Source organism: Melanostigma gelatinosum (genome assembly GCF_949748355.1).
Source record: "Melanostigma gelatinosum genome assembly, chromosome: 19".
Taxonomy (NCBI): Eukaryota; Metazoa; Chordata; class Actinopteri; order Perciformes; family Zoarcidae; genus Melanostigma; species Melanostigma gelatinosum.
In genome coordinates this window covers 12398024-12421733 of record NC_136652.1, presented here as the reverse complement: position 1 = coordinate 12421733, position 23710 = coordinate 12398024, and the positions used below count along the sequence as shown (strand labels likewise).

General features: G+C 41.8%; 3 protein-coding genes across 4 annotated transcripts; 1 reads left to right on the top strand and 2 right to left on the bottom strand.

Moving 5' to 3' along the window:
• Positions 1-1399: 1399 nt before the first annotated feature.
• On the bottom strand, positions 1400-3447 carry LOC306793175 (voltage-gated potassium channel regulatory subunit KCNF1-like). Its single transcript, XM_079290660.1, has one exon. The coding sequence runs from the start codon at positions 3261-3263 to the stop codon at positions 1764-1766; it is 1500 nt and encodes a 499-aa protein (XP_079146786.1). The 5' UTR covers positions 3264-3447; the 3' UTR covers positions 1400-1763.
• A 2287-nt stretch (positions 3448-5734) lies between these two features.
• pdia6 (protein disulfide isomerase family A, member 6) lies at positions 5735-11586 on the top strand. 2 transcript variants are annotated; one of them, XM_079290544.1, is made up of 13 exons: positions 5735-5823; positions 6138-6279; positions 7086-7143; positions 7761-7887; positions 8186-8301; positions 8403-8527; positions 8684-8798; positions 9123-9263; positions 9608-9692; positions 9778-9850; positions 9932-10090; positions 10193-10289; positions 10908-11586. In XM_079290544.1, the coding sequence occupies exons 1-13, from the start codon at positions 5805-5807 to the stop codon at positions 10977-10979; spliced, it is 1329 nt and encodes a 442-aa protein (XP_079146670.1). In that variant the 5' UTR covers positions 5735-5804; the 3' UTR covers positions 10980-11586. The 2 variants fall into 2 exon arrangements, with proteins under 2 accessions (XP_079146670.1, XP_079146669.1); XM_079290543.1 differs by having other exon boundaries at positions 8400-8527.
• A 381-nt stretch (positions 11587-11967) lies between these two features.
• Positions 11968-20601, bottom strand: hpcal1 (hippocalcin-like 1). The gene is made up of 4 exons (XM_079290546.1): positions 20328-20601; positions 14755-15255; positions 13992-14097; positions 11968-12207 (listed from the first exon to the last, which is right to left on the bottom strand). Exons 2-4 carry the CDS (start codon positions 15130-15132, stop codon positions 12110-12112), a joined length of 582 nt encoding a protein of 193 aa, XP_079146672.1. The 5' UTR covers positions 15133-15255; positions 20328-20601; the 3' UTR covers positions 11968-12109.
• Between the last annotated feature and the right edge of the window lie 3109 nt (positions 20602-23710).

Here is a 23710-nt window from a genome sequence, read left to right as displayed (position 1 = left end):
TGTCTATAAATAAAGCCTGTTTAACATTCACTTCTGTCTCCTGTGGTCTTGCGTTTGGGTCCTATCTGTGAACTCCCGTGACAAATAAAAAGTAATGGATCAATGGATTATGCAAACTTCTAAATTTACCCAAACAGAAAGCAAAAAATATTATCATAACAATATCCACTTTTATAAAAATGAATAGTGTAAACCAACATCCAGTTTAAAATCAATTCAAATTAACATATTTGGTAGATGAGTGTAGTTAAGTGTAGTTGGGCTGTGGAGGTAAACCAGATATAAAAAGAACCACTGCTGTGTGGTTTGGCTATGGTGGGGGGGGGGGGGGAAAGACAATCTTAAGTTCGACTTTGGTTATATGAATATGTCGACTACATTCCAGAGTTGAGGGACCATATATTCCCCCTTCAATGACCCAAACCCTCTTCTTCTGCATCACTCCACTTTCAGGCTACCTGCTGCTATCAATGCCCTCCTCTTGTTCATCATCATATGCCCCATTTTGGTTGGAAAGTCACGTGAAACAAGGCAAGATATTCAATTTATTTCATAAGATTTCACAAAATAAGATTGGGCACAGGACACACAACCTTGACATCAATCATCCCTCCGCAGGTTGCAAAAAGATTAAACCACTGACATCTGAGACATGACATTTATTTCAAATTGTAATCACAGCTCCCCTGCTGTTGACAACTCATGTGAGGATTGTTCTATTTGTGCAGCAAGTTTCATGTCACTCAGACTAATGGTGTCGGAGTAGAGACATTTCAAACTATGAAACTTTAACCTTTAAATATAGTGCCCATTAAACCAATTCAGAGTGCATTTTTTAAACAGGGACAGTGTGAAAATGTCGTCCTTTCAAGTTTCATCAAAATAAGAGCAGTAATGCACTAAGACACATTTTACAGGCAAAATTTAAACCAATCATAGGACAAGACCTGCAGCAGGGAGCTTCTGAGTTCGCAGTGTTGATTACATGGTCCAATCTGGAGCTGCAGCCCACTGACACATTCACTACTTTCACCACCTCTGCACAGTCGGTTTTACATCTGATGTATTGCTTCACATCCATAGAGTATCACAGAAGATCACCAGCAGAAACAGAAATAAACTGCCTTGATATGCTTTTATAATCCCTGCATCACCTCAGTCTCTGGTGTCCTTTTATGTGTCTTTGTAGTGACCTTGTTGTAATGTGTACAGCATTAAAAGTCTCCATCACTGGTAAATACCAAGTCTTTCCCTTTTTAAGTGTTGTCATGCCTGTACGCCCTTCATAAACCTTTCATGGGATGACTATATTTCTCATCTGAACAGATGAAGAAATATCGGCAGCTCCTGGAGGAGCTGCCGATATTTCTTATTTTTTGTATAAACATTCATCGGGATCTACTGTATGTATATCTGTACAGGGGAATATAAGCTACAGTGCAGTATGAGTGTGAGGGTTGGGGATGGGGGTTGTTATATAAGAAGCCCTCCGCCCAACAGGGAGTCACTGCGCAAAGGCAAAGCTCATCGAGTCAATATCTCACACACATGTTCCTGTTGAGCGCGATTCCTCAAATGCATTTGCGGTCCTCTGAGGGCATTACTGCGGTCCGACTATTTCTCAGGGCTATTTACAATATTGTCCCCAATCATGGTATAATTAACCCCGAAGTGCGGGTTTAAGTTTAAGTCAGCAATTAATGATTACTTTGTTGTTTTGTTGTTGTTTTTCTGCAGAGTCTTTTCAGATGAGTCTTCGGTGTTCATGAGATTAAATATTCAGTGGCCTCGGCTGTGCTTTCAAAGCTTGTGTCCATGCTGGGGGTCTGGATCCCGGCCCCTCCTCTGGGATCCTTCAGTAAGGGGATGTAGGTGTCGCTGTGACAGGAGCGCATGGCGCTGTCCCAGACCCCTGCGCCGCAAACATGTTTGTGGGCGCCGGGCGCAGCCTCCAGCCCCCCGTCGCCGGAGCGCAGTTCCATCAGTTCAATCTCATGCTTGGCAGCAGTCTCCAGCACCTGTTGCTTGTTGTGGAACAAGACGAAATTGTTGATGATGGGGTGTATAGGCAGCGCTATAGCGATCACCCCGCACAGAAAGCTGATGGCCGCGTTACACCGACCTAAAGTGGTCTTGGGGTAGACGTCTCCATAGCCCACCGTGGTCATGGTGATCACAGCCCACCAGAACGACTGTGGGATGCTGGTGAACAAGGTTTCCGGGTGGCTCTGCTCCATGGTGTAGCCCAATGCGGAGAAAAGGAAGACCCCCACGCCCATATACATGAGGAGCAGTCCGAGGTCTTTGAAGCTGCTCTTCAGGGCAGATGTGAGGATCTGGAGTCCAGCGGAATGGCGAGCCAGCTTGAAAATGCGCGCAATGCGCATTATGCGTAAAGCCTGCACCGCCTGCTGCACGTTAGCCAGCTCCATCACTCCTGTGCCGAATGAGGTCAGAATCAGCACCACGAAGAAGGGCATGATTGCCATGAAGTCGATGATGTTCATGAAAGCCAGGACAAATTTGATTTTATTTGGGGAGGAGATCAAACGCAGGATGTATTCAATAGTAAACCAGCCGATGCACACCGTCTCAATGACCTCCAGAGTTGGGTTCTCCGTGAGGTTCCCCTCCGAGTCCTCCACCTGCAGGTCGGGGAGGGTCCCGACACACATCACCACGGAGGAGACCAGGATAAAGATGAAAGAAACTATGGCGATTGTGCGCGCAGGCAGCGAGGACTCCGGCTTCTCCATCAGCCTCCAGAGGCACATCTGGAAGCGCTGCCAGCCTGCTGCAGACGGATCTCCATCTCTGTCCAACAGGATAGTTTTCACTTTCTCTGCGATCTCTGCGAGTTCATCCTCCACCTCATTCAGGTGGCATTTGCAACATTCGTCCAGAAAATCAGAGTCGATCTTCCAGAACTCCATCTCCTTCATGAAACAAATTGGACAGATGCCTCGTTTCATGTGAATCTCTCCATAATAATACAGCTCAATGATACACTTAAACGCGTCGGGGTCTCTGTCAAAGTAAAATTCTCCTTTGTCAGGGTCGTAGTCGTCACATAGTGAGGATATTTCTTTGGAAGACTTGAGTGAACAGGCGACCAGTTCTGCCAGCCGAGTGTCCGGGTAGCGATTCAACACGTCCCCACACAACACCTGTTTCACCCCGCCGATGTTCACAACAATCTCTGGCTCTTCGCTGGCTTCAGAGCCGTTGCGGTCTCCATTGCGCGTCCGCTGGATCCCCCACATTATGTTGTCAGCAAGTCCGCCACAAAACAGCTCAAGCCACCGAGATCTTCACACAATTGTACCGTCAAAGTGAACACAAGTCACCAGAAGCCCCGACGCTGCACATAAAACCTCAAATATCTTCTTATATTTGTGTTTTAGTTGAACTATATATATATATATATATACGAATATATATATATATATATATATGTTTGCTCAGAGGTGACTGCAGCGTGAAGTCTTCTCAGCTCAACACAACACTCTTGCGCGCTCTGAGAAAGTTGGTGTTGAAGTGCGCGTAACGTTAAGTGAGCCCCAATCAAACCACTTGACTTCCGGTAATAACTTTCAAACTAAATCGTTAATGAACAATTTCTTTTCTTTTTGCTACACCACCAAACACTCCTGAGCGCAATTTGAGCCGATTATTTCGTGAAAAAAAAGTGTAGTAGCTCCAGATGATCCAGCAGTTAATAATCAATCCATGTCCTCTCTGAGAAGATGTCTTCTTACAACGGCCCACCATTGCAAATCTTTATTCTATAACTTTTACTCTAATCATGCTTTGTTTGGGGCAAAACAGCAGTAAAACAAAAATGTATGTGCAAGTATTTAAAACACACACACACACACACACTAAAATAACAACATATGTCACCCAAACGAACCAAGTGATTATTTAGATACCCAAACAAAATAAAATCAATGTACGAATATCAGAGGGGTACATCTATTTGGGCATATTTAGTCATATTTGGAAAATTATCAAAATAATGCCCAAAGATCAGGAAGGCTACAACACTCAAAATAACTAGAGATTGAACAAATGGAGAAAATCACAGTTACAAATGTATGCTTTTATTTCTAAGGCTACTTTCGTGTTTTCCGGTCGTGCAGACAGGAGCAGCACATGATGTATCGCCAGTGGCACTATATGTAATGAATTGTGAAGCAGCAAACTGGGAAAACCAGGACACGCACTCAGCTGGGTTTTTGTGGCAGCTCGAAGAACAACAATTAAAGGTAATTCGATTAACAGGTAACATAATAAACCTAAATCATCCTCTCTTTTTTTTTACAAGAACCTATAAAATCCTCTTGACCAAGACGCATTATCTATCATCCCTTTGAATGCATTATAGGCTATCACCAATTTACCCAGACGAAAAAGATTAAGGCTACATAATAATTCATCTTAATAACTTAATCTGGGAGATAATGGCTCTTTAGTGGTGTGATAAATGATATGGTTGAGGATTACAAGTACTTGTGCCATCAGTGGAAGCATTGAAAGGAATTTATTGGGTTTTCTGAGGCTACTTCAAATATAAATCCGCAAAATAAGATGTATTAACAACTTAAACTCTGAGTTCAACTGATCAATTCTGCAACAGCACAGACTGAATTATTGATTGGCAGTCAGACAGACCAGCGTCCGAGCAGTATTTTGCCTTGTTGTTTGTCTCCACCTAGTGGCACAGCCTTCACAATACAGCAGCCTAAATGCTTACGTGTTTCTCCTCGCAAACAGCGGTGCAAATTAGGAATCCACGAATAAGTGATACAAAAACAACAACGTACACAACAATAAAGTCCACTGTTTGAGTTGTTGACTGTTGTAAATTCTTAAAGCCATAATACCCTCAAATAAAGACTACAATGCAGTGGTGCAAGTCAAACTTTGGTTCGTATTAAATGCCTTTATAGTGTTTACATTTACAGTGGATTTAAATAAAAAGGTATTTATTGTATTACAAATGTATTTATTGACTTGAGATTACACTGACTTTATTAAGACTTGAGACAGGTTCATCCTGTTCTCAATAAGTATTCTTCCAAGGACATGTACAAATTATCAGTGGCAGTTTGAGATTAAATTTAATTTTCAAGTTTGAAGTACTTGTAGCCTACTTTAGTTTCCATTGTAGGCTGCTGTAGTTTGTACTTCTGCTTCGCTACATTTCAGAGGTAAATATACATTCTACTTCGCTTTCATTATTCAACTGCTGAAATGACTTTGCAGATTAAGATGCTGAGTTTGTAAAAATATGATGCATTGTTAAAAATTAAACGAACCCAGACGTCTATAAAGGCATTGAATAGCTTCACTTCAACTGGCTGCAACATTAAAATAATGATTACAACTTATTGCATCAGAAGCAATTATCCTATAACAACTAACGTTACTTTAACTTTCGAAACTTAACATAAGCTGTACTGATAATATTTCCTGCCTGCATTTTGTCTGTATTTCTAGTCTCTATTCTCATGTTTATGTTTTATTTTTGCATCTCCTCTTAATGCAGTTATATGTTGCAATTTATACTCTCCTCCTTTCTCGAGACGGATCCACATGTCGTCAGCGTATCGGCTGGCTAAACTACACGGCGCACGCTGATTGGCTGAGGCGCAGCATCGGTACAAGTGGACCAATCAGCGTGGGCCACGGTGAGGTTTTTTTTTTTCCGTATTACTTTTCCTGCGAGAGCTAAGCAGCGGCAGCAGTCTGCGCGTGTTGCTAACAGAGAAGACGTCCAGAGACAGAGAGCAGCTGGAACCATGAGACCACTTTTACTTGGTAAGTGACAACACCAACAGCCTTTCTGCTTGAGAAACAGTCTTTTGTGTGTTAATGTTAATAATAGGTGTATTGGGCATCGGTTGTGCTACTGTAGCTTCATTAGCTAAGTTGAGCTGCACAGAGCACTGCCAGGCCTCTGTTATCCTTCAATCAATGCATTAATACACGGAAATGGCATTTTCTGTTACATAATTCTGCATACAAACTGTATTTTGAATATGCTTGTGAAGTCCTTTCAGTCCTTACTGTTTGACCCGGTTTAGCACAGCGTGCATTGTTGAGAGTAAACCCCTTTGTATCCTCTCCAACAGGAGTGCTGGGCTGCTCCTTGCTGCTGTCAGTCCGAGCCTTTTACTCCGCTGGTGATGATGTTGTTGAGCTCACCCCCTCCAACTTCAACAAGGAGGTGATCCAGAGCGACAGCCTGTGGCTGGTCGAGTTTTACGCTCCCTGGTGAGGTCCATTTGACTCTTGGTGGCTGTTCTCTAATGGCAACAAGTGTCCTCGGATGAACCAAGTTGTGACACTAGTGACCAAAGTTTAAAAATGCAAGCGTCTTCCATGGACGCGGGCATGTTTGAGTCATCTGTTTTGTAATTACTCTCACTCACAGACACATTAACACACTTATGATCTGAGAGAAAGGACGATAGGCAAACTTTTATGCAAAGATGGTACTTCCGTCTTTGGTCAGATTGCAGTTACACAGTTCAAGTTTATTTGCAGAGCGCAATCACGTCGCGCAAAAGTAATTTGTGCAGGATAAGGATATAGGATTAAAAAACTATAATAAACGACATGCATAAACACACTCAACACAGCAAATAGATGGCTACATTGAACAGAAAATTACTTCATTTTCTATTCTTGATTGAATAGACCATTATGACAGCAGACGTGTTTGACTTTTCACAATAGACGGCTGTTATGTGACCTGAGGAATCTGCCAGGTCAATTAACTTGAAACATGTCGGATAAAAGTATATTCAGAGGTCAGACCATGAAGTGCTTTATGCACCAGGAGCAAAGTCGATTCTGTAGTGAACAAAGAACTGACAATGAAAAGTGTTAAATATTCACAGGATGTGTTAATATTGAATACTTTGGTTTCTGTGATTCATTTGAGTGACAAATGCATGATGATCAAATTAAAATGTCTCAGATTTGAAACTCATGAGGTGTGTCTATTGCTAGATTACAACAGAGACAACGCATTCATCTTTTTTAACTAACCATCAATTTCTTGTTCATCCCCACAGGTGTGGCCACTGTCAACATTTAACTCCTGATTGGAAGAAGGCGGCTACTGCCCTCAAGGTAAACAAAACGCCTCTCGTCTGGCCGTTTACCAGTTGAGCTGCATTCTGACATCTACCAGTTCTACCAGGGCAATGATGGCAAAATCAAATATCAGAACATTTTTTAGTGAATACTGCTGTTGGCAATATGACAGTCGGACTATGATGATGATGTGCCTTCACGAGATGTTTGCTTTGTTACTTAATAATCAGGCAGATATGACTGAGCAGGTACACTGGCAGGTACACTTCATTTTTCATTTCACTCAGCAAAAACAAACAAATAAGACAACACTTAAGTTGTATTTACAAGTTTGTAACTCAGCAGTGAGAATAACTGCAAACGCAGGCGTGTGACGTGGGCAGACACGAGACCAGTCAAATATTAGTGAGTCTTGTTTTTGGCTTAAACTAAGGTGATATTATTGTTGTTTTTCTTGAAAGTGCTTTTCCACACAGAGCTATCACCTCTAATATTATTTTCTTAACAATATGTGTGTGGAAATATCCTGCATACAAAAGTAACTGTTGCATTTGTTCATTGACATGCTGACTTCCAGATACAATAACAGGCTTGCTGTGATTAAAAGTTGACACTAGACACTCAAACTTTTTGTTTTTCCTGACATCCTCCAGGGTATCGTGAAGGTTGGTGCAGTAGATTCAGACCAGCACAAGTCACTGGGTGGCCAGTACGGCGTCAAAGGTTTCCCCACCATCAAGGTCTTTGGAGCCAATAAGAACAAGCCGGAGGACTACCAAGGTACAGCCAAAACCACTGCAATAAACCGAACTTTTGTTTGGTGAAGATGCAGCTTTGTGAGTTTGAAATCTTCCTCTACAGCGACCTTATCAAGGCCTGCTAAAAAAGCAGTTTAATCTAATCAGTTCAGAGAAAAGGGGATGTCTGTGTCAGAGAGGCAACGAACGTCACCCGTTCTTAGTAAATCAGCTTGCTTTCAGGGCTTTGTTGGACACTTTCTGACCGTTAAAGTTATTGTGAGGAAGACTTGACATTCTAAATTGAATTTCTTCGGCTTTGAATCCCCTCCCTCCGTCAGGTGGACGCAGTAGCCAAGCCATCGTGGATGCAGCCATGAACACTTTGCGCACGCTGGTAAAAGACAGGCTGAGCGGCAAGTCTGGCAGCTCCGGCAGCTCCGGCTACAACAAACAGGTGGATGCATTAGGGACCCCGTGCAGCGGGTTTGTTGTACTTGGAAACATCAAAAAACCCTTAAGTGAACTTTAAGTAACACTCCACTTTCCTTCCAGCAGAGCGGTGGGGGCAGTAAGGAGGATGTGGTCGAGCTCACTGATGACAACTTTGACAAGATGGTGTTGGGGGGTGACGAGGTGTGGCTGGTGGAGTTCTTCGCCCCCTGGTGTGGACACTGCAAAAGGTGAGTTTGATACCTCACACAGTCCACCCCCAGCTGTAAGAAACAGTGACATACACACTAGTACAATCAATTAATTGTGACTTCTCTACTGTGGAATTAATTCTTTAAGAAAATTTTTTTTTCGTTAAACCATCACTTTTTTGCTGTTGTTGACAGCCTGGAGCCCGAGTGGGCCGCTGCAGCCTCGGCTGTCAAGGAGCAGACCAAGGGCAAAGTTCGCCTCGGAGCTATGGATGCTACTGTGCACCAGGCTGTGTCCGGCCGCTACGGGGTGAGAGAGAAGCCGATGCGGCGCATTGGTTCACAATTCTGATACGCAATAGTTGTACGAGTAGACTCAAGAACAGTGAGAACCTTCACTGGTCACACCCTCAATATGACGCTGGTCTTTTGCAGTTTTAACCATTGTTTAAGTTTGCGACTGATAACATTTCAGTTTAAGCAGTCATTGCAACATCAACTAAGACGTGTATTGTATTGAATAATGAAAAGACACTTTCCGATACTGAATCCTTAAATGAATATCAATATGCCACTAAATCTAAGGTAATGATTTGCAGAACTGGAACAGTGTGTGTGTTTTATGTGTTTTTAGGTCCGTGGATTTCCCACCATCAAGATTTTCCGCAAAGGCGAGGAGCCGGAAGACTACCAAGGAGGCCGCTCCCGTGCAGACATCATCGAGAGGGCTGTGGACCTGTTCTCTGACCACGCTGCTGCTCCTGAACTGCTGGAGGTCAGTGCACTCTGCAGTGTCTTTGCATCATACATACAACATAGTGCTGGTATTAGACTAAAATAAAAGGGTCCGTGAGATGATGCTTTTTGAAATCCATAAAAGCCATAAACTACAAGATTATCACTTTTTTTTTTTTTTGTAAGTTGTGTTAATGAATACGATTTAATAATCTAACTTTACCAACTTCAATATTGGTTGTTTAGGCATGAGCAGTGACGGTTACCCTGTCAGACAAGACGGACAAAATAAATTCAGACCCTTAATTAAGTTTGTCTCGTTATATAATGATGTGAATTCACAAAACATTAAATTTGTGTGTATTGTAAATGTCTGTCCCTCAGATCCTCAATAAAGACATCTTGAAGAAGACCTGTGGGGACAGTCAGTTGTGTGTAATTGGTTTTCTGCCACACATCCTGGACACAGGTGAGGCTGACTGAACATGTTCAATGTTAAAACATCATTTTAACCCTTGAATCACTCCCCGTGAACCGTCCTCGTGTCTCGACAGGCGCAGCAGGTAGGAACGGCTATTTGGAGGTGATGATGCAGATGGCTGAGAAGTACAAGAAGAAGATGTGGGGGTAAGGATGACTGCACAGCCATGGATTATTACACAAATTACTAATTTGGACTGACTAATATCCTGTGCTCACGCTCGTCAGCTGGCTGTGGACTGAAGCTGGAGCTCAGATGGAGCTGGAGGCCTCTCTTGGTATTGGTGGATTTGGCTATCCTGCGATGGCGGCCATCAACCTACGCAAAATGAAATTTGCTCTGCTCAGGGGCTCCTTCAGTGAGACTGGCATTCATGAGTTCCTCAGGTAGGTTGTTTTTTTTTCCCCCCATCATAACAAGAAACAATGTAAAAACATGCTTCGGAATAAGCTGAACGATGGCGCTCATGTGGTTGATCTGTTCCTCAGGGAGCTCTCTGTAGGCCGTGGCTCGACTGCCACATTGGGAGGTGGCACCATGCCCAAGATTCAGACTGTTGAACCCTGGGACGGCAAAGATGGACAGGTGAGCGGGAACATCGCAGTGGAGTTGCATCTCTGACCTTATGTACAGATGAGTCCTATTTGGCCCTACATTTGTGTTAATCTTATACGTGAGGTTAGCACACAGTGGATGTTTTACTCTACCTTTCTACGAAGCCGAAACCCACGTTGTACGGATCAATCGTCCAGGTCTTGATGTGGCTCTTGGGGGGGAAAAAAAAAGATGATCTCATCCACAACAGTGTTGACAAAACAGGAAAAAAAATACAGCATTTTGTAAAATTGTACAATGAACTCAGAAAGTTAAATATGGACCTGCAGATGGCTTTAAGATGAGACCATATCGTCAACCTGTCATGCAGCAGAGTTCAGTTTTACTTCTATCGCAGCACAACCTTAAGTCAAGACAGTCAACCCAAAATTTTCCAGAAATCAAAGTGTTCAAAGACAAATCTTTGATCGTTTGGAACGACTACAGATCCGGCAGAAATTTGGCCCGGTTGTAAAATGTCGGGTTAAAATGTTGTTTCCTGGTTTAATGCGGAGTTGCGTCGCGTCTCTGCCCTGCTTCATATGAAGGGAAAGTTTTCATGTGTATCCCCGTCTTTGGTCACAGTTTTGTCTTTATTTTCCACTGCAGCTTCCCGTGGAGGAGGACTACGACCTCAGTGACGTAGACCTGGATGGTGACTTTGATAAAGATGAGTTATGAGCCCGAACAGGTCGGGAACTGACTTGGTTCAATCTGGTCTGGTCCTGTGCGACCCGCCTCCCCTCTCCTGTGGACAAATGGGAGGCCCGGTCGCCCAGTTACTGAAATATTCCAGAAAAGACACATGAGACACCTGCAGTTTCTCACATCATCTTTGTCAGTCACACAGCGGGAGGGAGGGGGGGCGGCGGCATGTGTCGTGTCTCTGGAGTGAACTCTGCCTCACATACCTGCTGAACATTAGAAGCTGCATGTTTATCCGGCGGCCGCCAGCTGAGAGGGGGAGGAGGCTATGAATGTGGCATTTCAGTTGTTCATTCAAGTCTTTTTCAAACGTTGTTCGCCTCTCCCCTTCTCAGCCACCCTCACACACCTGTTTTAAAATGTGGACTTGTCAAAGTAACACTTTAATATCCAACCTTATGTGACTTTCTGTACTTGTGTTTTTTTTCTCTTTTTAAACCAGCAAGTGAGAATCTTGCTGGGTGTTCATGTTTGTCCACAAGGGGATACTGTGGGACTTGTGTAGATTTTTCTTACACGACTTTATTTCAATTGTGTGAAAACAAACAATTTTTGTTACAAAAATAAAAAGGAATAAAAACAACCACGGCCTCATTATTCACATGAACTGTAATAATGTCAGAAAACTCAAAACACCGGGCACATGCAATACCGAAGGCATATGGAAGTTGTTACGCTACAGTTGATATCCTGAACAACATAAGCCACTCTTCAACACAGTTTAGTTGACTAATTATAAGAAGTGATCTAATTAGTTTCCACCTGGTGTAACATGATGTGTTTTATAATACTTGCAAGCACATAATCCAGTCAGTATAAATGTATGATATGGCACTTCACTTATGGAGAACGGGTAAAAACCATTTCAAGGCAAGAGAGCTTTTGGAAAAGCATAAACGCAAAATACCTCAACTGAACGCACGTCATAGTCCACAGGAAAGGAGCCACGTTGACCAAAAAATTACACATTAATGTAAACTAAGACGATGACTGTGTTCAAAATGAAAGGATTGTCTGGTGAGTGAGCTGTGGCGATGACCAGCTGACGGCTGTGGGTTTGCGATGGTGTTTTGGGGGAATGTGTGCGTCTGTTATTGTCACTGTCCTCAGAACTGACGAGAGGCTCCCTGATCCGACTGCAGCAGTCTGACGATGGACGGGTCGCTCTTAGCACCTTTAATGAACTCCTCCAAAGACAATCGACCTGTGGAGCACAGATCGAAAGAAAAGATTCTCGTTGAGCAGCGGGTTGAGCATGTGAGGGAGTGAGTCGTACAGCAGCCACCTAATAAAATCAACAGAAAAGAGTTCTAATGTCCCTTTATAATATAATCACCGATCCCCCTGTTAACACAGTCAAGGGAAAGTACACAACTTCTAAATAAATTACAATGAGCTTACATTGTATGACTTAATGATTGAGTCGTTTATCGCTAATAACAGTTGTGCTATTTTCAGGAAATCTTTAGATTCTCTGTTTAGCGGCACATTATATTGTTTGTAAGATTATAAAAAGGACAATACTTCATTTTAGTAAGTCATTTCGAGGTAATTCATTTAGAAATAACTTTTAAATCATAATGAATTTGTAATGGCCACATACAAGCTGTTTTTATTGGTCAAATCACTGTTTGAATATTTGTACATCTTAGATTGTTTTTACCCGGTCTTTGTTAAAACCCAACAGTAAGCATTGCAAAAACACAATCTGACAATGCTGGCAGCAAATGTTATTATTTTAGCACACCACAATTTCTTTAAATTAACGACCACTTTCAGTCACACAGCATCTGTATCAATTGCATTAGAGAGGAGGGTCAGCTGCAGCTGTAGCCGTAGGCCTGGTCTGTGGCACCTTGTGATGTTATAAAACACATCTTGACCTCCAGACGTTCTGCTGCAACACACATCTAGGTGCCCACACCGCCATACGACGAGCTGTGAATGTCTAACTGAGATGTGACATGTCTGGCTCTTTCTTGGTTTGTGTGGTCTATGTCCTTGCAGGTACATGAGGTGGATGTGTCAGACGGTCATCAGTAAAATGGCAACACGGACTCTTTGTGCCACTTTTTAAAAAGCCTCTTTGAGCTCCGTCGCTGGTTTTCTCCCCTAATTGAGACACCTTGTCGGTGTTTTGTTGACATTATGCCCATTAACACATTATAACTAATGTGTTATTAACACATTATAACTAATGTGTTATTAACACATTATAACTAATGTGTTATTAACACATTATAACTAATGTGTTAATGCGTTTGTTTGTGTGTATCTACGTCTTTTGTCGTGGCCGTGCAGCTCGGTCTGTGTGACGCTTGGGAAATGCTTACGTGCACGTCACATGGGTGTAGCATCACCTTTTCACACTAAATGTCAGACCACTGACATCGAGGTGGCTCAGCAGGATGAGATACACAAGACTGTTAATTATCTTGTGAGTAATGGTCATGTTATGTCATACTGTATGACGTCCTATTTCTCTGTGTCTTTGTCTGTCGTCCAGCTTCCATATTTCCCATTCCTCTCAACTGCTCTGTGGTGGCTATTGTATAATGTCAAAGACATTAAATACCGAATCCTTCATGATATATTGACATTGATCTGGTAAGGCTTTAGTTTAAGTGATATATTTAGCAGTCATTTAATAAATGGTTTATAACACACTATAATGAAGTTGTATGCAGATATAAGACATTTTTATTAATGTACAGAATTTGTCAGCACTTTTCTATGAAGACATATTTTAGATTATTACAACTGTTTTACTAAATTGTCATATGTTTATACACTATCCCACAGGAGGAGTTATCGTTATTTCTGCTTACAACGACACCAACTGTTAAAGCTTTTACCTGTTTTTGTACCGTGAGAAGAAGCCGTTTTATTTAGAACTCCCTCTTGTTTTAACGACTGATAGTGACAGCTGGTTGTGATATCTCCTCACTAAAGCATATTGAGCACATCAAAATAAAACATCAGTCTTACCATCATTGTCAATGTCCATCTGTCTGAAGATCTTGTCTGTCCTTTTCTCTGGTGTTGATTCGTCCTCAGGCATCTTCATTACTGAGGATACCATCTTATAAATTGCCTATAAAGGAAAGGGGGAGAACGATTGCTGTTGTGTGCGTATCAAACTCTGCTTATCGTCTGTGTAAAGCTTTTAAACAACTGTTCCCAACCAGGCAGCAACCTCTGGTTCTAAAAAAAGTTGTATGTACCAATGTGCCTTAAACTTGACATTTTATAGACCACACAATGTATCAATTATTCTCTTTAAACAATAAACAGCAGATTTATATATGTAAGTAATCATTAATTGCAGCCATACTTGGAAGTAAAATCTGTATGAATACCGGTAGTAATAATTTAGTTTAGTCCGTAGTTTTTAATGAATTACAATTGTTAGTTTGTTATGGATATAGATTTGGCATAAAATGTGCTAAACCCAAAGGAATCTGATTAAATGTCTCAGTTTTGTCTGTCTTTTCCCTTTCCTTTCCTTTCCTTCCCTTTTTTCTCCATCATAAGTCATTCTGATGTAGTGAATTAGCTAAACCAGTAAAAACCTTTTAAATGTACATTCCTCCTACTTGAACAATCACTGTCTTATATACGAGATGCACTGCTAGAAGAACCTCGTGATATATCTGCAGAATGAGGCTGATCCTGACCAAAACGAAGCAAGACACTGATGTACACAAACATCAATGAAGAAACCCTATTCTGCCATACAGTACGTCCTCACCTGAACTATCTCCAGCATCTCTGCCCGGCTGATGTACCCATTCCCGTCCAAGTCGTACATGCTGAAGGCCCAGCGCAGCTTCTGCTCCAACCCGCCACGAGATGTCACGCTCAGGGCGATGATGAACTCCCTGAAGTCGATGGTGGCGTCTGCGTTGGTGTCAAACGTGCGGAAGACGTGCTCGGCGAACTTTGAGGCATCTCCGTAGGGGAAGAAGTTGGCATAGATCTTCTTGAACTCCTCCACAGTTAGGTGGCCAGTTGGACAGTCCTTGAGGAAGCCGCGGTACCACTCCTGCAGCTCGTTGTCGGTGAACTCTGTGTTCTCTCTCAGGTCGTTCAGGACCTCGGGCCGCAGCTTGCTGTTCTGTTTCCCCATGACACAGCACTCTCAGGTAGGGAGGCAGGGAGCTGGGCTGGTGTTTCTACCTTCTCCTTTCACTTCTCCACTCCCCCTTCGCTTTTACTGTCCACGTCGCCGGCTGCTCGGCTTCCTCTGGACCTGCAGGGGGACCAACGACGCTCATTAATATCCTTGTGTGAACATCATAAATGATTCATTGGTTCAATAATTCCTCTCAGCTTGCAGCAGTGTTTTATCATCAAAACATGTGCTGATGATGCTTCTCAGGCAGCCAAGCTGAGGGATAAATCTGGACAGTTGAGACAATGTCCACACACAGTTGGAAAAATAGAGATTAGATTACAACTCAGACCTCATGAGGTTACGATGTGTGTGTGTGTGTGTGTGGGGGGGGGGGGGGCTGTGGATGTGTCTCCACGGATAGACTATTAATCCTCTGTCACAGTGGTAATTTATCGACCTGTAATTGCATGGTGGAGGGACAAGTGTTCTGGTGTAGTGTTCTGGTGTAGTGTAATTCTCAATAAACCCGCTTCAGGCTGATACTGAGTGTTGTTACTGAGAAAGCCAGACAGTCACCTCAACAGTACTCCTCACCTGTATGTGAAAATGCATATTTGAATTGATTTCAAGCGGTGGAGTTCATACACTGACCAACCAGAGAAATACAGATAAAGGGGAAAAAATACCAATGCTGACAAAGACACTGAACCTGACCACCTGGACCTATTCACCTCTGGTTTTTGCGGTTTGTCCAAATTCGGTTTCCATGGTTATAATCTGTTTATTCATGTATGCGGGGGTATTCATGATTAAGGATGTGAGGATGCATAAAAACAACACCGAAACAATACAGTAAGTATTAGATGGGACACTGTGCATGCAGCCCACCGATGAAGCAGAGGCAAACATGGGTGTTGGTACGCAAGAAGGTTATGACACTTGCATAACAACAGGTGTTTGTTTTGTTTTTTTCAAATAAGAGAAGAAAATCTTTCATGCTTCATAGATTTTGTCAGCAAGGGAAAGGTGGTATAAAGACACACATTTATTGTCAATCACATGAGGGAATTAAATCCATCTGCTTGTCCTCATTTTCAGTATCAACCATCTAAAATCTGTGTTTCATCAGAGGTTTGAGAGCAGCCTTCGTATGAAAGAAAGGAACAGAAAGAAAAGAGGCGAATTTCAACACGGCCAGAATGTTAAAATGTTCTTTTTTTTTGGAAATCGAAAGAAGAAATTGACCAAAACCTGAGCAAATCTTTTACAACACGAATCTGGTGAAGTGTGCGTGGGCAGGGAACGAAAAAGAGATGTGCGAGGGCAGGGAGGAAGAAAGAATCGAAAAAGTATGACACATAAAAAGAAAAACTATTTCCAGCTAATACCAGCGGTTCAATTACATAATAATCCATCTGAATAACACATCTACTCCTCTGTGTTACGGAGAATGAATTCAAGGGAGGCAGAGATGTATTATCCCCATGTTCGTTCTCTTCCAATTATTGAAATCCCATTACTCCTGTGTCATTGGCACCAGAATGATTGTATCTGGCGTAGAACAAATGAGAGTGTGAATTTGGATGAGGTCTTTTCAACACGCAGACGCCCTTATTTCTCATGAGTCACATGGGTGTAATTTCCTGCAATTTCATGAATCGAAGTCAGAGAGTAACATGAGAGGCAGGCAGGCCGGCAGGTTTGAGGACCAGCCAGTAACATAAACGCTAAACAACGTCACCCGGGCTTATAGACGGGAAATAAATCATGAAAACCACATGCACAACACATGTGACACGGTTTATCCCTTATCCCTTATTGACACGTTTTTAAACAGTGTGGTGGGTACGATTTTGAACATTGTGAGGCCAAAATATTGAATTCCAGACTGTTCAATTTTTTGTTGGAAATATTTTAAGATGTAAGTGTCTACATGCTCTGTGAGGCTGAGCACAGTGGTGCTTTGAGTTAAATGCGAACATAATGCCAAACAAAACAAAAATTGTGTGCCAAACCATCAAGCAGAAATGAGATCATTCACTTGCATGAAAACTTTGACCTGCTGGAGGAAAAGTAAGTAAATCACAGAGGTCATAAGGATTCATCTTCTGCTCAATGATGAATCCAATGAATGAATAACACGATACAAATGATCTTAGAGCAAAAAGCCCTCTATTGCATTTTGAAATTGTAACAACACTATCATATCACATGGCTTTCATGGTAGCAAGCTTGTGACCGTAGAATAAAAGCTGCACTTTGAGAATATAACATCAATGTCAGCTGACTGTGTTTAAACACGGCTATGGTATAAATGACACACTGCCCTGCAGGCCGGACCATAGTCTTCCACTCTAATGTACAACAGGATGAGGGAGCGGCAGCATCTCCCCTCAGCTCTGGGTCACATGGACTTTTCCAGGACAGCTCAGTGAGCAGGCTGAGCTGGAACAGACATAAATATGGGCGTTGCTTTTGTATTCCCTCAACACACAAAACCACAAGAAATCCAGCAGATTCCAGGCTGGAAGACTGAAAAGTGCTGCCATGACGTTGGAGGGAAAACAGCTAAATCAGTCTCGTAAAGAAAATGAACAAACACACTCGCAAAACAGATTTACAGTTTCCCCTGGCCTCTGAAATATGCTCATTCCTAATGCTCGGAATAAAAAATACAGGCCTCAATTTGAGACGTCACAGGATGTTTTAGATGTTTTCACAGCTGGGAACTGGGTAGGTCATCTTCTTAAGTTTCTACTTGGTGCAGTGGAAAACATCTTGAAATGTGGTCTGAAATAACTGCTGGATATTGACATCTACATGACCTCCCATACAAAGAAAGTCAGGCTCTCGCTGCCTCGACTGTTGCGAAATGCAAAATAAGTTTGCAAGACCAAACAAGTGTCTGCGAGTGGCATTTTATACACAACAGTGCCAATGACACTGCCATTTCAAGATTCCGTGTTTGCAATTCCTCTCTAATACGAAGCAACAGTCTCTCGTCTAGTCCACAGCCCCGGTAGCTGTTCCTGCTCTGTATGGTCCACTTTTTCCAGTGGGTTCCCAGCCTAATGAGACTGGTTGAGTGGAGATCTTATAAACCCCTGACCAGGCAACTTTCACTGCTGTTTGCCATTCTCAGGCCCACTTAATTCCCTGTGTATTGGCTCTTCACAACAGAGAAATCCTCCATTATTTTCCCAAATACTCAATACTTCTTGTAACAACAAAGAATAAATCTCAAAGACCGTCAGAAAAGGAGAGATGAGGGGTGTTTGTTTAGATAGTAGTCGTCCATCTATCCATCAAAGCATGACATGATGGAGCTCATTATGCCTCTGACATTGCATCAGTTAGTGAGTATTATTAGTAACTACTTTCTAAACATCTGTTAATTGTTTCACTTTTGGGGACTTGACTGTAAATTGAAAAAGACAAAAGACATTGAAGACTTCAACCTTGTACTCTGGGAAATTGTGATGGACATTTTGCAGCATTCTGAAGCCATAAAAACAGAGATTGATAATTGGCTGGATCATTTACGATCATGAACTTCTTCCCATCATCAACTCTGCAATATGAAAATAGTTTCCATGCCGTCTGTGTTGTGGCTCCTCCTCAAACAAACCGACGTGGTCCGGTGCACAGAAAGAAAGCAGAGTTACCATTTTAGTGCTGCGTGTCGGTAGCGTGCTGTGCAGTGGATGAGCAGAGGCGCGAGGTCTGAGTTTCTTCGTGCTACTGCTAACTTAGACTGCGTCAGGTGGGTGAGGAGTTAGTCCAGTGCGAGAGGAAGGAAAAAAGAGAACATTTGCTCTCAAGTTATTCTCGCTTTCAGCGCTGCTTCGTGGCAGTCTCTGAACTCGTGTCAGAGAAAATCAAGCAGAGGATCAGGATGAAGTCCCCCGACACACCAGTAGCCAAGGCAACAGGATAGTAGTGCTAAGGCTTATGAGAGCGAGGCGGTGTAGCTATCAATCTGTGGCAAACGCAGGGCCGAACATACATTGAGACGTTTAAAAGGTTTGCTGTTGGTTTTTGAAAACAGTTAAATCTATTACAGCGGTATTCTTTTTCTGTTTAGGGTCATCCACAATGATTTCTGCATCATGTGCATTGCTCAAAAGTTCACCACAGCAAAATCCTTCCTTCTTTTAATTTGTTTTTAACATTTTGGATACACTGTTCACAAGTTGGCTCTGTTCTTGTTGTCAAAAATAAATGAAATGAATGGACTGGCAAGCATAATTATGGCAAGATACAAAGTTGTAAGGGATGGATAAAGACAAAAGAGCTTGACACACCTTTGTTCATCAATACTGAGTCTATTTTCTTTAGGGCTGGGCAACATCTCTATTATTATTTACAGACAGCCGAATCATAGAATGACATAGATTCATCATGCCACTGTTCTACAAATATCTGCTGTCCCCGCCAAAAAAACAATTCAAGCAAGCTATGATTAGTTGAAAATCTCATTGAGTCGAAAGTTACTACAAGTAACTTCATTTTGTGTCGATGTTGGCGGCCTCTCAGGATGAAAGCTGTACTGTTTCTGAGCAAACTTGTGCAAAAAAAACCTCTCATTTTACGGCAGCAGTGTCTGACAGCCTGCTCCGCTCAGTCCTAGTTCTGCCTCTCCCGGGCCTATAATAATGATGTAGAAATAGCCAATCAACTCGCTGATGGACTTGTTTACTTGTGTAGATCATGTGTAGGCATCAGCATTACATTGGGACTGTTTCATAACCGGTCAAAAGATCCTCACAGTAGCTTTAGATTTTTCAAGAGACCTGAGAATACATTGCATGTACACAATACGTCACAAGATAAATTCAGTAACTCACGCACACACGCACACACACAGATGCACTATTGGTTACTTATTATATAAATACGTTATCAAAGTATTTGTTTAAGGCTAAACATTGAAAGGTTTGCTGCAACAGTAAACAGTTTGTTGCTGAACAGTTCAATTTGTTTATTTGTGGTTGCAAACACATAATATACATAATATAGTGATATAGCCTGTTTACACAAGAAAATGCCCATATAATTGTGATAATAACTTCAAGCATATTACCCTAATTTGTCTTCAACACAAGAATCAAATACATTAATTACAGCAGACCAGGATGGACTAATTACTCATTAGGGACAAAACAGTAGCTTTAACCAGTCATTCTGATGAAGTCATGTTAACTTACCTAGTTTAGGAGTAACAGCTGTTTGTGAATCTTCCGGTTCAAAAAGTCCACTGTGGTTAAGCCCACTTTCCAACTTCACGTCACCAGATGCCGCACGTTTCCTTCACCGTCAACCTACAGTAGCCAAACCTAACACCTCGTATTGATAAAGCTAAAGATGCCCGAGAGAGTTTTACCGTCGGAGTCTTTCAGAAGATTAACATATTTGGAGTTTGACCGGAATAAATGTTGCTGTTTGAAGCGAGCTTTTCATTTCCTCGGTGCTGCCTCCGGTCCTCGGTGTAGCCGCTTTATCATTTAGTGGCAGATGTGGCACAGAGCTCGGTTTTCGTCTGACTTCCCGACTTTACAACTAAAGGGTTTCTTTTTCTCTTTGAAGGCGATTTAACATACTTGGTCTCTATGCGAGACAAGTAAGCGGTGCTTACAATGATACGTAACGAATATACGTGTCGAAACTAAACGTATTCGTTATTTGCAATGTATTTTATAACGATGTTGCCGACTTGTCGTACTTAAACTCCCCCCGCCCACTGAATGGATCAGTCCACACTCACTTCTTCCATCGTAGAAACAGTCGCAGCAGCGTCCTGTGGAAAATGATCACAGCAGACTATAATTAGCACGATATCTAAAATAGGCGGTTCACATTTATGGGAAAATCTCGATACTAAGAGAAAAACTCTGCAACTGCACCAAACATACTTTATTACAATGCGAAACTCACAAAAACAGTAATTCTACAATCAAATTTAGATGAAACTATTCTTAGCATATGTTACAATGTATATGACATTCTATAGGCAAGGATTTGATTTGCATACTTCTATTATAAAGAAGTAACACCCCAGAGACATATACAGAAAGAGTTGGAGTAGCACAAGTGTTGATGTCGTGATTCCTGGGACAATCTTTTTTATTTACAACCTACAAACACCAGCATCACCATGAGCTCTGAAAAGAAATGTATTTCATCCATCACGCGCCCAACAACCTGCAATGCTCATTGTTACAAAACATGCATATATTACATTTAAAAAGGTTACAACCTAATTATATCTTTCCCCAGACTTCTCTCTCTCTCTCTCTCTTAGCTTCACTGAAGATAACTGGTCCATCAGTAAGGTTTCTTGTATAGGCTAAAGTGACACTGCAGAAAGGGCGGTGTGTATGTCAGCATTTCATTGAGTGGATAAATAATTAACTTTGTGTGTGTGTGTGTGTGTCTTCCTGAAGCCTGACACCTGTTTCTATAAGCACATGGAATGTTTATCTCTACCTAAGAGTGAGTACAATATAGGATGGGGGGGGGGGGGAGAATTTCCCATATAAAAACAGCTTTTCATGTAGCCGCTACAGTCAAACCATTTTGAATTGATGCTCTATTTCAAGAGAGAACGTTAAATTGAATGAGCAAGGATTCAATATATCAAGTCTTACTCAAGGACACAACATAATGACTGCTGCTGGGATTGAACATGAGGCAGTCTAGTAAAGTAGGAGTACTGTATTGATAGTGACAGTGCCTGTGTTGCTCTGCAGAAACATAAGGATCCACTAGAGGCCACTGACAGCCCTCCACTCTGCATGGTACTGTTGTTGGTTGTTATGTTGATAGGTGGGTCCTAAAGCTTAAACTCAGCTGACGGGTGAGTTTTAATCGACCAGACTGGGCTGTGACTTTGACGTAAGTGTGTTTACAAGCACAGTCTCCTTCTAGCCAATTAGTGGAGTATTCTGTATGTAGCGGTGCCATGTTGTGTCATTTCTCTTTACTGTTTGTTTTGACAGAACATTACAATATGTTGCCACAAAAACATAAATCGCTCTTTTATCCACACAGATATGTTCATGCATACACACACACATACACATTTATACAACCACACACACACACACACACACACAAACACAGGATTCATACATGTATCTCAAAATATGTTTTTCTTTTGCTTTCAAACTGAACGATGATGCATATTTCCTCGCAAAGAATAGGATTTGTTTCATTATGAACACAACACAAATCAGCTTGATGCCGTTAATTTATTTGCTGACAAAAGTAAATAAATGTTACATTAAAAAAATAATGCGAAAAGAAAGTAAAGTGCAGATCTCAGCCATGTCTGCAGCCACCAATGCTGTTGGATTGAATGAATACAACCCACATTTCTAAACTGCAAGTGCATCAGGGGTGTTTTTTTCACAACAGACAAGCTCTCAATTTCAGCGATGCAGTTGTCTGCACTGGGTCTGTGTTTTGTTCCTAATTTCCCAATGACCTCCCGCGGGCCGGATGTGGCCCGCGAGCTGTACAATGCCCAGGTCTGCTCTAGATGGAGCTGTGTACTCGCTGACAGCGCTCGTGCTCATGCTGCCCACGAAATAAAAGTGATGACTCTTAACAAGCCAGTTAGGCAGTCCATTACAAATCATGAACTTATTATGTATGTACATTTCTTTTACTATCATACAGGTTTTTCCGACGATGCCAAGAGTGGCTTCCAGCAAGCAATAAAGCTCAATCCAGATTTTGAAGATGCCAAAGTGAGCCTGGAACAGACATGTCTGGACCAGCAGCACAAGATAGAAAGGGGATACTGACAGCTTCATAAACTACAGAGTACATATTTTATATATTCTTAAATCTGTCGGCTAAAGAAAATGTACATTGTTGTCAAATGTACATGTCAATTCACTTATATTTATGTACAGCTGTCATATAACAAGTTATCGTTATTATTTGATCTGGATAGGAATGGATTGATTATTTTTTTTAAAGATATCAGCATGAATATAAACCTAAAGCAACCTGTACAAGCAATGACACCACTATAAATCAAACCGTTTGCTGCAAAAACATTTGTAGTTTGACGACATTAAGAGCAATGAAGAGCAGGTGAAAAGATGAGCTTGGGTTTTACTGTCGGTAATAAATGTTATTGCCCCATCTTGAACACACTGGGATGAGGTTTGTGACGATAAACAAAGCTTAATCAAGTGTTTGCATGCAATACAGATTATAAGTCTCTCAGCTGCAAAGGAGAAACATGTTTTGTGTCTTACATTTATTTCTAAATGTATGGTTTTAAGGAAAGATAGTCGCCCTCTTTTGACACTGGATCTCTCGAATAATTAAAATGATATCTTTTTGATGCCAAACTCAAATGTATATATGTTTGTAATAAGTGAACAATAAATATTTTTTTATCGCACTACCGATTATTGTGTATGCATATATTAAGATTTTCCAGTCTTCATGAAACACACATCAAGCTCTCTCACTGCATGTGAGCTCAGTGGAGAATCACCAATTGGTCTCACCTGTGTATTGTAATTTGCTGATGTATAAAACAGCTGGTGCTGGAGCAGTAAGGTAGTCAGTC